General features: G+C 40.4%; 4 protein-coding genes across 4 annotated transcripts; 1 reads left to right on the plus strand and 3 right to left on the minus strand.

The window, feature by feature from the left end:
- Positions 1–4,355: 4,355 nt before the first annotated feature.
- Positions 4,356–5,935, minus strand: CHC1 (Clathrin heavy chain; the record flags this gene model as incomplete). The annotated part of the gene is made up of 4 exons (XM_064822998.1): positions 4,356–4,572; positions 4,628–5,628; positions 5,686–5,792; positions 5,866–5,935. 4 exons carry the CDS (start codon positions 5,933–5,935, stop codon positions 4,356–4,358), a joined length of 1,395 nt encoding a protein of 464 aa, XP_064679598.1.
- A 1,078-nt stretch (positions 5,936–7,013) lies between these two features.
- Positions 7,014–7,571, plus strand: ATC70_003644 (uncharacterized protein; the record flags this gene model as incomplete). The annotated part of the gene is made up of 1 exon (XM_064822999.1): positions 7,014–7,571. The coding sequence occupies one exon, from the start codon at positions 7,014–7,016 to the stop codon at positions 7,569–7,571; it is 558 nt and encodes a 185-aa protein (XP_064679599.1).
- Positions 7,572–7,664: 93 nt separating this feature from the next.
- Positions 7,665–10,751, minus strand: ATC70_003645 (uncharacterized protein; the record flags this gene model as incomplete). Its single annotated transcript, XM_064823000.1, has 4 exons — positions 7,665–9,534; positions 9,593–10,193; positions 10,255–10,495; positions 10,575–10,751. The coding sequence occupies 4 exons, from the start codon at positions 10,749–10,751 to the stop codon at positions 7,665–7,667; spliced, it is 2,889 nt and encodes a 962-aa protein (XP_064679600.1).
- Positions 10,752–12,653: 1,902 nt separating this feature from the next.
- Positions 12,654–15,331, minus strand: TPO5_2 (polyamine transporter tpo5; the record flags this gene model as incomplete). The annotated part of the gene is made up of 2 exons (XM_064823001.1): positions 12,654–14,880; positions 14,943–15,331. 2 exons carry the CDS (start codon positions 15,329–15,331, stop codon positions 12,654–12,656), a joined length of 2,616 nt encoding a protein of 871 aa, XP_064679601.1.
- Positions 15,332–16,097: the final 766 nt, after the last annotated feature.

Here is a 16,097-nt window from a genome sequence, read left to right on the forward strand (position 1 = left end):
TTCAGGCGTTGAGACCCTCAATCATCACTAAAGTAAGTAGTGATAACCAAGTGGAGGCGGCCTATCTACCTCCTAGCCTCGGATAAAGTCTTGTTGAGCTTCAGGGATAGGCACATTCACACAACGTAAAAAAGTATGACTCAAAGAAACACAATCAAAGGAACAAATGAACATAATACTATAAGAGTATAGTAGTATGTAGGCAAAAAAAAAGAGACACTCACACGAAGCGAGTTAAAGAAAAGCATAACAAACACAACGTCAAAGATGTTTAAAAAAAAAACTCGTTGTTGTTGCAATAAAATTGCATACATGAGCAACGCGCATGGTAGTAATAGTCGGATGTAAAGCAACATGACACAAATACGCACAACTGCAAAAGCAACAGTGACATTATAAGTTTTCATCACAACATAATGACTAAGGTTGTTTCATGTAAAGCTACAGAGGAAACACTACCAAGAAAAGAAAAAAAAAGAAGAAAGCGCAACAAGGCAAACATCATGAATGCATTATCACGAGAAAGGAAGCAATAATACAAGCGTCCAAAGAAGTTTTATATCATTGCGACCAGAAGAAAGAAGATACCACTTACCACAGCCACAGATAAACCAGAAGAGGACACGAAATCACCGGAGACAGACCAAAGAACGAGGAGCATGCACCAAATACAGCAGACCAGGAAAGACCAGATTAGCAGCAGCAGCAGCAGTAGCAATACCAGCACCATAGAAAAACTATAGAACGAACGTTATCAGCAAAGAACAGACAAAGACCAAAGCAGTTACTTACTGCTTATCACCACCAGAGATAGACCAGAAAAGTACAGGTAATCACCAGAAATAGACCAGAGAACAAGCATACTACAACAAATAGAGTAGACTAGGAAAGACCGGATTAGCAGCAGCAGCGGCAGCAACACCAGCACCATGGAAGAACCAAGGAACGAACAACACCAGAGACCAGACAAAGACCGAAGAAGCAGGCAGCAGAGATGGCAGAGAATTAATGGCAGCAGCACTCACTCAAGCAAGCAAAAAATACTAAAACCTAATAAACAAACTCAATTAGTGTTAATTTTACGCCTTTCAGTGCTCGTTATTGAATGATACCTAATATATTCTACTTCAAAGAAGCAGTATCAAGTTCTTCCAACAGTACAAGACAGAGTTATCGGATGCTAGAGTGTTATTATTAATTAAACGATGTCCAAAACCACCATGGTTTGATACTAAAACGCGTTTTGCAAAAGGGTAAAAAAACGAGGGCATGGAAAAATGAGAGGGCACCCTATTCGACGTCACGACCAGTAGAGTTAGTCTCAGTCTTGTACCGTAGCAGCCATAATTGCGGCAATTTAATTTGACATTGTGCAGTGGTATCTTCGTGTTCAAACCTGACTTGATCTCACACCCTTTAAACGTTTTTGCTACATTTGACTATGAAAACTGTCGTTGTCAAACCCAACTTTCTAATACATCTCTAGAGGATTAAAGAAGCAGCATCGAATGGTGCTGATTGCTTTTAGCTTTCAGACCGAAAATAATGAGCAATTTCAAGAAATATGAAAACAGGTTTTCTGAGAATATGTCAAAATTTAGCATATGAAAGTCTCATAGAAAGAGTTTCCAATGTTGCATTTAATTTTTACGATCAATTTGATCTAATACCTATCATAGGAAAAGTCTTCACTTTTGACGTGAAAAATGCGATCGTTTGATTTTCAAGAGTTTTCCCTTGCTAATACTCATGGAAAAACGATGATATTCATGAGTTTGCAACGTCCCAAAAAAAAATTGAGATAAAGCATTAGGAAGTAAAACGTAGCCAAGAGGAGGCGTGTGGTTCTATTCCAAGCGCTTAAAGCGCTTTGTGGCATGAGTTATTCGTACTTGGAAATGGCTAGATTTGCACAAAATTCAACCAAAGACGACGGCGTAGTGGGTTGCGTTACCAGAAGAGTAAGTTACACTTCTGTCTGATGACCCAGATGCTCTGTATTGTACATTATGAAATCTCTAGTATCAGCCTAAGGCATGGAAACGCTGTCCGCTCTTCGTGGTGAGATGCACATTATGGCTTAAAACCTTTGCCAAACAACCACAATGTTAAGCACAAAGAACAAAATGATTATTATTTGTAGCTTATAAAAAATGTTTGATATTATAAAAACAAGAAAAGACTTATTTGAATAATAAGATCAGACACAAAAACTAAAGATTTATTGATGAAGACAAGAGTTATTCTATTTATACTAAGTTCTGAATGCCAAAGTAGAAATTTATCTTGTACAACGCTTACCACATCTGGTGAACCTCAGTATTTAGATAGCTGAGATGCACTTCAATTATCATAGCTTGTCCATGATGTTGCACAACACAGACATATCTACCCACCAGGAATACCTTAATTTCTATAGACAGTTGTGGCCCTTCTGGCACAACAGGTGCCACATTAAAGAGAGGATTTATGTGGAATATTATACAGTGTTATTACGAAGCTTTGAACAGAGAGTTGAGCAATTAGAGAACTAATGAGGCGACGTGTTTCAAAACGTTGTATTTAGAACCGCTTGGCGATTGCTTGCTTCGTTGTGGAGTGGCAGAAGTTTGACGGTGTGTCTTACATTTTAGCTAATTTTGAGTAATGAGTTTCATATAAGAACCTGTTAATTACAGTTGATTAGGCGAAGTAGATTGATGGATTAGATGTTGAGAAATGTAGTTTCTAACCTGTTTGCGAAAGGTCAAGCGTTTGTTGCGCATTTTACAAAAAGGCGGAATAATTGCATATTTAAATTCTATTATAAAAACTTCCAATAGGTTAAAAACAATCGATATTATGCAAGAAAATACCATGAAGCTCTGCAAAGACGTACATACGTATCATATTTGCGCCTAGTTCCTACGAGTTTGCGGAGATTAATATGCATGTAATATCGGCTATTCTGAATGATGATCCATGGGATTCCAAAATCTATCAGCCTTAAAATTACGCGTTTCTTGATAGTAACCGCCCCTTCAAACTTATATGAAACTTGTAGAGAATTCAAAGGAGAATACAATGGTATTTACATCAAGTCTCTGGTGTACATTGTTCACCTGATATTTGATGCGATTGTTTTTGCGATTTTTTGACCGTTATCAAAAGATCAATCAGTATCTGTCATCAAAACATTTTGTTAAGCATTACTAAACATTGTAGACCAAAAAATTTCCTATCGAATGAGCTATTGCTTGAAGCTCTGACATGACTCTATTATGAAATATTGACAATCTTGTCCTGACCAAAAAAAGGTCACCAGATTTTTTTGCTTGCCATCACAGGCAGATTTTGAAGAAAAGTCCATGGTTTTGCATGATACTCTTTTTTGACCGTATCTCGACAAATACTCACTGGATTTGTACAAAACAAGAACCATTCAATAGCTCTACGTTAGATCCATTATAATATATAATTTTCAAGTATCAAATGTATGTTCCCTTCATAAATTTGCTGAAAATCATATATTTTATGAGCTACAAGCAGGGGATATTCAATTTTTTATTTTATTTATCTATAATAACCATACCATCGTATAGAAGATTGAAAAAGAAACAGAAGCTATTAAGTTTGAAGCTCTCATTCACTTGATAAAATACAGAGGTATGGCCGTTTGAAAATCGGTCATCTGGAACATTTTCCGTCATTACTCATCGACATCCTCTTCAATAACCCCACATCAAACATGTCCTCATCAAAAAACCTACCCTCTACAACTTTCACTGCACATACATCCCGCATTCATATAGTAATTTATAAGCTTTTATTAGCAGCATCTATTCAAAATAAACTATTTTCTAAAATCTCCCTTTTCTCAACAACCATGCTACCTACGCAAATTTCAATTGCACCATCGTTTAGAGGGCAAGAGCGGGGTCCCAAATCGACCATAACTCCGAATTCGGGGTTTGAAATTTTGCGAAGCCAATTTTGGCTTATTTTCAAGTATTCATGAGTATGCCAATACCGATACAGTAGCACTGTAAAAGTTCCTTTGCCGTTCAATTTTACTTTCTGTCGCTTATACCTGTATACAATTTGTATGATTATTGCTATTATCATGGCGAAGTTCCATGAGCAGCTGCAAATTGAACAATAATAAGACTATGACCTACTAAGAACAGAGCATGATGATTCAAAAAAACGTGCTTGATTTATTCAATGATTTGTGTGCATGGGATTATCAGTTATGCGGTAAAGTGTGGTATGAGACGAAACGATTAGTTCTTAATTTTTCAATGATTTTAAATATTCTACAAGGTATAAAGATATCAAATTATTTTGCAATATAAAAGTTAGGATAGTTTTTGCCGTTAGACCACAGTCTTTTTTTTGCTTCCAAACATGGACCAGATCTTCCAGGGCCCTCTTTTCGCAGCTGCTTTCTCAATGGATCTCTTGTTTTCCTCTTTAATAGCATCAAGCTCTGCCAAACGCTTCACTGCAGGTTCATAATTTTCCTTGGCGGCCATTTTATAATAATCAGCAGCAAGTGCATAATTGTGATCCCATCCATCCCCTTTAAAAAACCTATTTAATACCACGTTAATAGACAGGCGATGATAGTATCCATAGCAGAACTAACATTTCTCCCAGCATGTACCGTGCATAGTTTTGTGGTGCATCTTGTTGACTAGCCGCCTTCTGATAGTATTCAAATGACTTTACCAAATCTTTTGGCACACCTAATCCTTGACGATACATATCACCCAAGCATGTTTGACAATACCCTAAACCTGATGGCCATATATCGTCACCCATTAAACACCATTGACGTGCTTGTTCATAGTCCTTTTTGATCCCTTTCACTTTGCCTTCGAAATACATTTTTGATAGTGTTTCAATCGCTAAAGGGAAGCCTTGTGCACCAGACTGATTCAACCAAAATACAGCCTGCTGTACGTCTTGCTTCATGTCCGAGTTTTTTGGTGGGTGCAAAAGAACATCACCCACGATAAACTGACAATACTGTTCACCAATACTCTCTGCAATGCGTCGTGCATATTTGTACGCTTTTTCAATGTTGCGAGGGATGGTTTCACTTCCTTCATAATACACACGAGCCAGATCAGTGAGCGCCCGGGCATCTGTGCCACTTTTTCGTTCAGCAACTGCTTCGTAAATTTCCAAGCTCTTTTGAATGTCATATTGCTTGGGATACTTGTAGGGATCGCTCAATATTTTTGCCAACTCTATTCCGGCACCTTGATGGCCAATTTCAGAAGCTTTTGTAAGATAGCTGATGCCACGAGGAACGTCTTGGTCAACACCAGTGCCGTCAATATACAGGATGCCAACCAAATAGCACATTGACCGCGTCAGTTTCTTTTTCTTCTTGAGCTGTGGATCCTCTTGTTGTGCTTGAATTTGATCGGTTCGTTGAATAAGGCGCTCAACGAGAGTTTTATCACCCTTCTGTTCTGTCAAAGCAATCAATTCTGATACACATGGCGCCAAGGATGACGATAATCTTCGATCAAACACACTGCGGGCCCATAAGGTAGCTTCTTCTGTATCTCTTTTGATGATATGTAGATCTCGTCGATCCAAGATTGTGCTAAGTTTGATTTTAGCTTCAACGTCGCCCTAAGCATAGCTTGTTGTTAGCATTGCTTTTTCCCTCATACATTTGATTCACTGTACTTTGGCTGCTTTAGTCCTTAGAAACTTTAAAGCTTGCTTTGCTAGTTCAATAGATTCCACATTATTTGTATCGATGTTTGTTGAAGTGTTGTTTATAAGCTCGACAGCTGTGTTTTTTTTTCCAGAAATAAGATCACTGTTATAAAAGGTTTCGCAAACATTGTCTTCACCAAAGCTTACCTGTGAGTAAATGCAACTCTGAAGCAGTGCCCGAGAACAGCGAATGTATAGCTTGGTCTGCAGATTCCATGTGGGTATTGAAAGATAAAGCGAAAGAGAAGCTTCTGAAATGTTGTAAAGCAAATTTGTAGTTGTTGATTCATTTAAACCTCAGTGGAGTAACACACACACGTGCTTTTAAAGAGGTTTGACATTGATGCAAATCTGCCACTGATCATGACGCTGGTTCAGTGAGACTTTGAACATTTAATTGTGAATTGTGGATATATTTTGGCTTTGTGCGTATCAAAGCACGTCGGTATCGATATAGCATTGCATATGTATTATGGTGATTGCTGTCAAACAGGGTTTGCATAGCTGGATTTGTAAAAAAAAAAAATGGCAAGTCTATGTAATATGGTTTAAGTTGATCCTCAATCCAATTTCAGATACAAGGTTTTTTTCTTCTAACAAATCTTCCTATGAAAGCTAGTAATCGATCCATGTACTAGACATGTTGGTTTTGCAAAGACTCCAGAGCGGATGTGCCATCTTCTTTACTCATTTTAGTGAATGTATGCAGACGCCATGCTAATCGCCCTATTCGCCTATTCAGCGCCGAGAGATTTATCAGATCTTGTAAAAATTGCGTACAGACATACGGCCTATTTGATATAAAGAGGCTTTGATGCCAATCGATCTGCTGCCCTGACTATTTACAGTTGCTGATGGATGGTGGCTGTTGATATCACTTTAAATCCAGATTGAGATCCTTCCAAACATCGGACGCATCCAAACTCACCAAAAAGCCATTGCAATCTCCATGGAGATCTATCTCATGGGAAATCAGTGGTACAGGTAAAAGAAACGGTTCATCATGATTGTTACATGCTCACAACTTACGTAAGTTGTTTCTGTAACAATCGACTCCTGATTCACAATCAAGCACAGAAAGATCTCTCTCATCAACTCTCTCTCTGTCTCTCTCTCTCTCACTCTCTCTGCGCAGATTATAATAAAAAAAAAAACCTATTACGTAATTTTCTCGTGAGAATTGAAAAAAAAGGCGTTTTTGTATACAAATTAGCTTTTTTCTCTCTCTCTCTTTTCTCCTTCCCTTTTCTCCCTTTTTGCTCTGATTTGTCAACTCAACCACAAGGAAAAAAAAAATGTCGAGCTCCAGTCCATCTTCATCATCTGCTAAACACGCTGACACGGCTAGGCAATCCAACAGTCGCTCACGCTCACCGTCTCCCACAAGAAAGACTGTAATAGAAACGAGAAGAGCAGAACAAAATAGAGCAGCTCAAAGAGCTTTTAGACAAAGAAAGGAGCTTTATGTCAAAGAATTAGAGGCTAAAGTAAATCGAATGGCTGACTGGCCAGCACGTATGGAGCAACTGGAAAACGAAAACGAACAGTTGAAGCGAAGAATTGCACAATTAGAAGAAGAAAACAGCAATCAAGGGCGAAAATCAATTAAATTAGACTATGCTTCCTTACCAGCATCATCGCCATCCCCATCTTCCTCAACATCATCACCTAACGCTAAAAAGTCTACTGCATCCACAGACGCTCAGCAGCAACAAACAGACTCAAAGAATAGCACACAGCCTAAACAAACGGGTGAAAAGGGTAAAGTGTTGGATGATTTAGTGTCCATTCTAAAGACTCGCAATAGACCACCCATCCAATATCGTCGATATCAACCACCAAACAGTTTATAAATGTTGATTATGTAATCGAATATCAATCAATAATAATAATAATAAAAAAAAAAAAAAAAAAAAAAAAAAAAAAAAAAAAAAAAACTTATATATTTATAATAGTTGATGACCCTCAGATCTTGATCCTAGATGGTCATCATTGGTGGTTAAAGGGTAGGCATTAAGAAAATTCAAATCAACATTCATGGAGAAATCATCGACAACAACATCAGAAGCAAGCTTCATGCCATCATCGTAGCTAGGTTGGTATGGACGATGGAGCTGCTGCTGCTGCTGCTGTTGTTGTTGTTGGTGATGTTGGGATAACTGTGGTTGTGGAGATGGGGTATAGAATAGCTGGCTAAATTGTTGTTGGAATTGATATTGCTGTTGCTGTTGCTGCTGCTGATATAACTGATATTGCTGCTGCTGCTGCTGCTGCTGCTGCTGCTGCATTTGTTGCTGTTGGCGTTGATATGTGTTTGATAATCCATGGTGCGATACACTCTTCTTGATCCGTCTAATCTTTCCTGGCTGTGATTGCGACTGTGATTGCTGCTGCTGTTGTCTAGGGAATCCTGCTGATTGGGAGGGATGAGGTGGGACAATTGGAATCAGTGCATCGTTTGTAGCACCGTGGTGATAATTAGGTTTGCCATACGGTAAGCTAGGCGATACATTTCGACTGCTGGTATTACTAACAACGCTTCCATTGTTGTTTCCAGCACCGAAATGACGATAAGGGCTTGGTGCTGTACTCGCAGTGCTGGAAGAGATGATGGATGACACTGGCTTACGATGCTGCGTAAACGAGGCGTTGAAATGCTGTTGTTGCGGTGAGGTACTGCTAGCCATGGTCTTGTGTAGTCTGTTCATGGACCGCAAGTCTTGACATGACTGTGTGGAGCCCCTCAATGTTCTGCCCGTCATGGGAGGCACAGTGGCAGCATGCATGGGCGACTGATGAATATGAAGTGGTGTTGCATGAATATTGTGTAATGGCTGGTGATGTATAGAAAACTGATTCACATCAGTGCTTGAAGACTGCAGTAAGGATTGAGGTACTACGATTGGATAAGAAGGGTTTCTTTGCGGATAGGGTCGATCAGAAATGGTGTTTCTGCGCTGCTTTGTCGCCATCGGTGTGTCAGCGGCACTTGTGCTAGGAAACAGGCCTGTGGGCGATGAGTTGAAGGACGACGACGTCAGTATAGGCGAAGGTGATGTGGATGAGGCATTATCAAAGTCCAGCAAGCGTAGATCGTTGGATGGCGAGATGGACGAAAACTGCTGCACAAGCTGAGCACATCGCTGGTATTCGTCAAAGTAAACCTTGCTGGTGTTGGCATCCTTTGCCAGCAGAGTTTCGGTATGAAGGACTGTTCGTGCAGATGTAATGCAGTGAATTACGAATTGTAAGCCGCCAGGGGCATATCTGAATGATTGCTTCTGGTCTAATAATAGGCCTTCGACTAGTCTCGTCATGATGGAGGCACTTGAAATACACATCTGTCTGTGTGGGTAATGTGTTGTCTCGATATTTGCACCCTGTGGCAATGGATACATGAAATAATGTAAGTGTAATAGTATCACGTTCAAGTGATACAACATGTGGAGAAGTCTCGTCATGGGTGATACATTAATACAGTTGTTTTCCTCTTCAGCTGCTGGAAATGGATACTGCTGCAGTTTGCCTGTATTGTTGTAGTTCAGGTGAGCTGGTAGGTGGATCAGATCATTCTCAATCATGACTTGGAGATGGAGCAGCGCCATGTTTTCTTCGGTGATTTGGTTTTCGCTGCGTCTATCATTTTGCAGATTCTGTCGCGATGTTACACGATGGATGTGCTGATGAATTTGCAACAGTGTGAACGAGAAGGATGTCATGTATCTCAGGCATTCAATAGAACTCGATTCTTCCATAGACGGTAACAGAGCATCCAGCGAAGTGATGCTAAAGGTGGATTCAATGCCTTGCTCCACACTAGGGAGAAAGAGGTTCAGTCAGAAATTGCCTTTTCCAGCAGTGTGTTTTGATTTACCATATAAGGGTGTTATAGTAGAATACCATACAAAAAGCTCTTCTTTTGGTCTCAGCATCAGGATCGGGACTATTGTTATTGATCACAAGTTGTTGATGCAACTTTAGTATCTTGCACATTTCGATGGTTCTGAGCATGAGGCTTTTGATCTTTTCAAAGTAAAATGCATTGTTTTTGCATTCAATGTACTTGATCAGCAGCAGCAATGTCTGAACAATGGCAATGGTCGGTCTGCCAATCGACTCATCCAGCAACATCATGGCCTTTTGATAGTAGTTCTCTTCTTCGCCATTTTGCTGAAAGTGTGATCCAAGTGCGCATATCGCATAAATGAGTATTCTGGGTAGTTCATGCTGATGGTACTGGCGATTCAGGTAATTTGGCACAAAGAGAGGAAAATAGGGCTGAATCTGGCTCAGGTACTGCTCAATCTCAATGTCCTCTCTGGATGTCGATAGATTGTGGATGCTCTTTGGCGATGGCGATGAATTGGAAGATTGGGAATCGTGGATATGGCTGTACATCATGGAAGATTGGATGTCTGTCATGTAGCCAGGACTGCCCAAATCGTTCAGGATGAATCGATCTTCAGGCAAGATGGCTGCTACACCTTTTGTTGTTAAAAATAGGTCTTGTTGCGTGTGTATGACATTTGAATTTACCTTGTTGTCCCTCTTGTACTCCACTTTCATCCACCAACTGTTGCCTACGCACAGCCTCTTCTACTATTTGCATTGTAGGACCACCCAACGAATTTAGCGCTCTTTCAATCACATGAATTCGATTCTCCAATGATTCAATATAATGCTTTGTTGCTCCTCTCTTTGGTGATGTTGATTCAAATATACAGTCTATCGATGATCTTCGACATGTACCACAGGGCATTGCACCGTCACATTTGACCTGTAATGTATGTTTGTATATTACTATCATCCATCCACGCTGGGAAAGAGGTGCACACACACACACAACAGATACCAACCTTTCTTCGTCGGCAATCTTTGCAGGCCTTGACGATCTTTTGTCGCTTTGGTGCTCCAGCAGGCTTCTTGCTCTTGATTCCATCTGTAGCTGGCTGCTCCTCTGACGCTGGTTGCTGTTGTTGCTGAGTTTTCTCCTTGTTGTTGTTGTTGTTGCTGTTGTTGTCTTTGGGTGGCATCTTGATGTGGTAGTCGTTTGTTTGTTTGTCTCTGATGTAAGATGAAAGTGGAAAGGGTATAAAATGTAAATTAGAGTAAAAATGAGAAAAAGAGGAAAGAGAAAAAGAAAAAGGAGGCAGATAAGAACCAGAAGAACAAGCAAATATAAAAAAATGTAAGAGTGAGAGAGAGAGAGAGAGAGAGAGAGAGAGAGAGAAAGAGAAAGAGAGAGAGATGTAACCTTGGCTTGACCAGATTTTGCCCGCTGAGCTTCAACCTTGTATGTAAACAGGTACACCATCTACTGCGATCCCTCTGGTGCTTCTACCTGTTCTGTTACTAGTGCTGATAGTATCATCGTTACAGCACATTTGATGATGACGCTCGATTCGAATGTGATTTAGCCAATTGTGGCCACTGGAAGCAAACATATCCACAAGTAGATCCACTTGAACAGCACACACATACAATCTGATTTTTCTGCAATCAGGCACCGCTACGCCATCATAATCATGCATAGAATACAGTCTATTAGGATGCACATTTATTAAACTATAACATTAAACGTTTTTTTAATCACCATATCTCTTTAGCGAAACGGCGGATCAGAATATAGTAATTTAAAAACAAGCAGTAATAAGATCTTACTCTGGTGTTCCAGACGTAACAGTAGACACATCTCCACGATGAACCAATAGTGTGAACAACATTTGTACAAATTAAGTCTGCAATTATGATACAAAAAAGAAGGAGGTACGTGCACATTTTGGAGAACCCAAGAGTGTAACATCTTATGAGCATGTGACATGTACAAAGAGCATAGATGTACCATCCATCATCCAAGCCTACTTTTTAAAATATATAAAATGCTTCTGTATGCGTGTATATGTATTCTCGCTTGGTGTGTGTTGCTGGATATAGCAATGATTCCACCTTGATATCATATGTATGCTTGTACGTACATATATTTGCTTCATACATGATGAAATCTGTTGCTAGCATGGATACTTTTTTTTTTTCTTTTTTTTTTTTTTTTCTTTTGAAACAGACGCACACTCGTATTGACCTATGCCCATATTTGATACAAATAGTATAGAGCATCAGTGTCATAGGCTTAATTATACTTGATAGCATGATGTGTAAAGCATGCATAGATTGCAATCATCAGCGTTCCACAAACAAGTCGTAAACAGAATGATGCACTAAAAGATCATATGGTTTGTTGCATGTCCTTTTTCATGATGATTACCAATTTGTGTGAATTTGCTTTCGCCTGCTATGATAGCTTATCATTTTAGACAGGTCGATTTCTAGTTGTTTAGACATGACCAATTATAGACGTAAATATGAATGATGTATTTCAACTATCAAATGCCTGATCGCCATAAGACCTTGATGGATCCAGGGGTAAAGATCCATTTGCAAAATGCACTCGAATGAATGTTTTTTTTTTCTGATAAATCCTTGTCGACAATGTGCAAAAAATATGGAACATCAACGAAGCGTTTCTTGGCGTGATTAACGGGCTTCTTTATGCGCCAAATCCCTGCATCCTTTACTTTAAGATGTGGCATTTGAAATGGGTATACAGGCTATTTCCACATCTCTTTTACATCCAAGTACACGAGAGAAAGAGAGCAATCACGAAAAAGCGTTCTAAATATCCCAAATGCGTATAACTGAGCAAACATCGACTGCGCAGCTTGCAGATAATAGGAAAGAATGGATGTGTGAAAACTTGCAATCAAGAGCTCGACATCATGTGAAGTATTTATACTCAAATCAGCCCAACAGAGAGATAGACGTGAAAGTCTAATGTTATACCACAAATCGATATTCACAAATATGTATATATATAGTAAATTCACGGGTGTCAACTCCCTTGATTTTATTCAAATGATAATGATACAACGTCATTTTACTCAGTAGCAAAGTCTGAAGCCACTAAAGACGTAAGGATACCCAGCTTGATACCAATTTCTAAATGATCTACGTTCAGCAATACGAGGATGTGTAGCCCAACTGCCACCCAAGACAACATGATGTTTGCCATCAAAAAAGTCAGCTGAATAGCCTGGATATATTTGAGACGCTTCAAAGCCTTCGTGCTTGTCCCAAACTGTGCTTGTCCACTCCCATACATCACCCAAAGAATGCACCCTCTCGTTACTGACATCAGTAGGAGACCAGTTTTCAAAACCAATGTTGGCCCATTTTTCAGTAGTAGCAGCATCACGGAAATGAATCATCTCAGCTTCAGAGGGAAGGCGACCCCCTTTATGTTGGGCATAGAGGTCTGCTTGCTTGTAAGAGGTTTGCACCGGCCAATGTTGAGCATAGGCAAGAGGACAAGGGCCAAAGACAGTTTTGACAAAAACCTGACCATCCTGCTTCAACCAGGAGGCAGGGATGAAATCAGCTTGCGTGTCTTGAAGGAATTGAAAGTATTCGCCATTGGTAACAGGTCTTGTTTGTATGTTCAACGGAGCAATCGACACCTGACGCTCAGGGCTCTCATTATCCCAACCAAATTCGTGTTCCTTGCTTTTGTGATCGAGCGATTCATGATCGTCATGACCCAAGGAGATGGTACCGCCAGGCAATTTCATCAGAGGGGATTCAGATAGAGGAGTCAACGGGGGCAAGGCATTGGAGCGCATGAAAAGCTTCCAAGAAGGCAGGGCAATACCCTTGGGAGGCAAGATGTTGGGGCTTTGAATCAGCATATACAAAAGAGTCTCAAGGTGCATGGCCTCATGCTCAAAACACATCCAGACAATACGCGCTTGACGCTGTCTTGAGTCGATCCAGTTGGAAGATTGCGTTTTGAACGCTTCAGATTCCCAGTAGACCAAGAGACGTTGCAAGCGTTCACGGATTCGCTTTTGATATGCCAAAATGGAGGCAATTGAGGGCCATTCTTGGTCATTGTCAGGAACATGAGAGTGTGGATTGCAGACAGTAGGATCGTCCAAATCAGGGTCAATACCGCGTTCAAATATCTCAGCATAAACGGCAGGCTCAGTAAGATCTGTGGGACCAAGATCCTTGTCTACAGCATGACGGGAGAGCTGGATATCCAAGAAAGCAGGAATGTGTCCAAGGTAAAAGATGAAGGGGTGGCGCAAAGCGATGGGGCGTTCAAAGAGCATCGTGCGATGGTTTAGCATCTGTTGTGTTACCACATCCCATGATTTCCAGAGTTCTTGCCACTCATGCAACGAGGGAAGCGTTTCGATAGGCCACGTCTTGTTCAATGCGTAGTCGAACGTAGCGGATTCATCGCTTTCAATTGTTCTCGTCAAGTCAAACTGGCCTTCGTTACAGTGATAGCAGCTGATTGGTTCTTGATCAAAGACCTCCTTGGGTGGAAACAGGAGTGCATGGATGCGTTTCATGTTTCTTTCAAACATAAAGGGACGATTCTCGGCCAACACCAGACGATATTGCTGCTTGGAGTCCGTCCAGTAATTCACCATGTTGAGATCAGCGGCCGTCAAGATGCTCTCGATTTCATCCAAAGAGTACTTGTAAGAGTGTTCAACATGTATCAGCTCGTCTTTCTGTATCTTGATAGAATACTCCTTTTGAGGCGTCTTGTAGGAAATCACGATATCCTTTAGGGCGCGGTAATGCGAGAGATGGCGACCTTGCTTTTCTTGATAGATTGAATGATAGTCGAAATCACGTCGACTCATAAAGTTTTCTTTCCCCATAATACGGCTGACGTGATCAAGGCCGTTCAGAATAAATTCGCGCGTAACACCATGAGAGTCATCGTAGGCAAGCTCGACCTTCTCAGGGTCATTTCTCTTATCGAATCCAATCACAAACAGATCCCCAGGTTCCATACACATTCGCTGAAGCTTGCGGAGAAACATGGCAGATTCAAGACGATTTTGGTTGCCAATAGAGCTACCCATCCACAAAAAGTTCTTTTGGATGTTGCTGTTGGTAAAGTGTTTGCTGACCCATGGAATACCCTGATCATAGGTGCCCAAAAGACCGTGCAGTTGGACATACTGGAATTCACCCAGCGAAGCCAGTGATTTGTCTAGCTCGTGTTGATCAAGATCTAACGCATAGTATGTCACATGGACCTTCTTTTTCTCAATGGCCCTCAAAATAACTTGAGTCTTACGAAGTGCACTAAAAACACAAAGTAAAAGAGTCAGTCGTGCTATAGACAACCATGCTGTATATGAACTCACCCAGCACCCAATTCAAAGATGACACTGCCATCTTGGAGACGGTCTACCATTTCTTCCGATCTACGGATCAAAATGTCCAGTTCAGCGCCAGTCAAATAGTACTCGTCGTCCAACTGAGTAATCTGATCAAACAACTGCAAACCCTTCTTATCATACAAGATGTAGGTAGGAATAGACTTGTGGTTCGTAGGCTTATCCAAGGAATCCAGAATGGTGTTGACCAAATCAGAGCCATTGAAAGCATCCTCGGAGTTATCGGAAGCTTGAGGCGAAGGAGGTCTAACGGCAGTAGTAACATCTTGAGCATCATGCTTGCCGCCATAGAGAGGACCACGAATATCAATGATACTATATCCCGTTGAGGGAGGAGAAGGAGCACGGTAAGACATTCTTTAGTTGTAGAAAAAAATTCTGTTGAAGAGTTGTTGTCCAAGAAGAAAAGAGCATGGAAAGAAATTGATTTTGACGTATTTATAGCTTGCCCAAATTATTAATGCTACGCAATGGTTTAAAACCACTTTTCATCATATTCGTCATGAAATGCTTTTTTAGCATTCATGCGAAACATAGAATCTGGAATCTCTCTCTCTCTCTCTCTCTCTCTCTCTGTCTCTCTCTCTTTACGCGTATTTGTGGGCTCTGATTTGATGGCTCTAATTTGATGGCTACAATGTATATAATCAATGTTGATAAATTACTGAGCAATTAAAGCACTCTTTTGCAAGCTAAAAATCCCTCTTCATGTTGGTGTCATGATGATTCTAATTTCAAACGCGGATGAATTAAGAGCATCGGATAAAATCAGAGCCCAAACAAACGGAAACGTGCGAAAATCCCCTTTGTTTATCATTGCGTCATGTTACTCAATGGTGCTGATATGCATAGAGCAATGTTGGACAATCAATGCAAGTTTTGAATGGTCGGATCTCGCGTGGCAGCAAAACAGCTCTGGTCTTTCCATCTATTTAGTGGCTTTACATTTATTTCACATCGCCACAACCATGCTTTGCTTTCTCCTTTCTCACTTGTAAAAAGAAAAGTGCCTATCATTGCCTGCGACTCAAGCGACACATGAAGTCCACCCATACAGCAAGTGTCACACCGTTTAAAATGTCGTTTCAGAAGCCAATTTGTAATACAGAATGGCGGTTGATT

The sequence above is a fragment of the Mucor velutinosus genome (genome assembly GCF_035048745.1).
Source record: "Mucor velutinosus strain NIH1002 chromosome Unknown tig00000165, whole genome shotgun sequence".
In the NCBI taxonomy this organism is placed as follows: domain Eukaryota; kingdom Fungi; phylum Mucoromycota; class Mucoromycetes; order Mucorales; family Mucoraceae; genus Mucor; species Mucor velutinosus.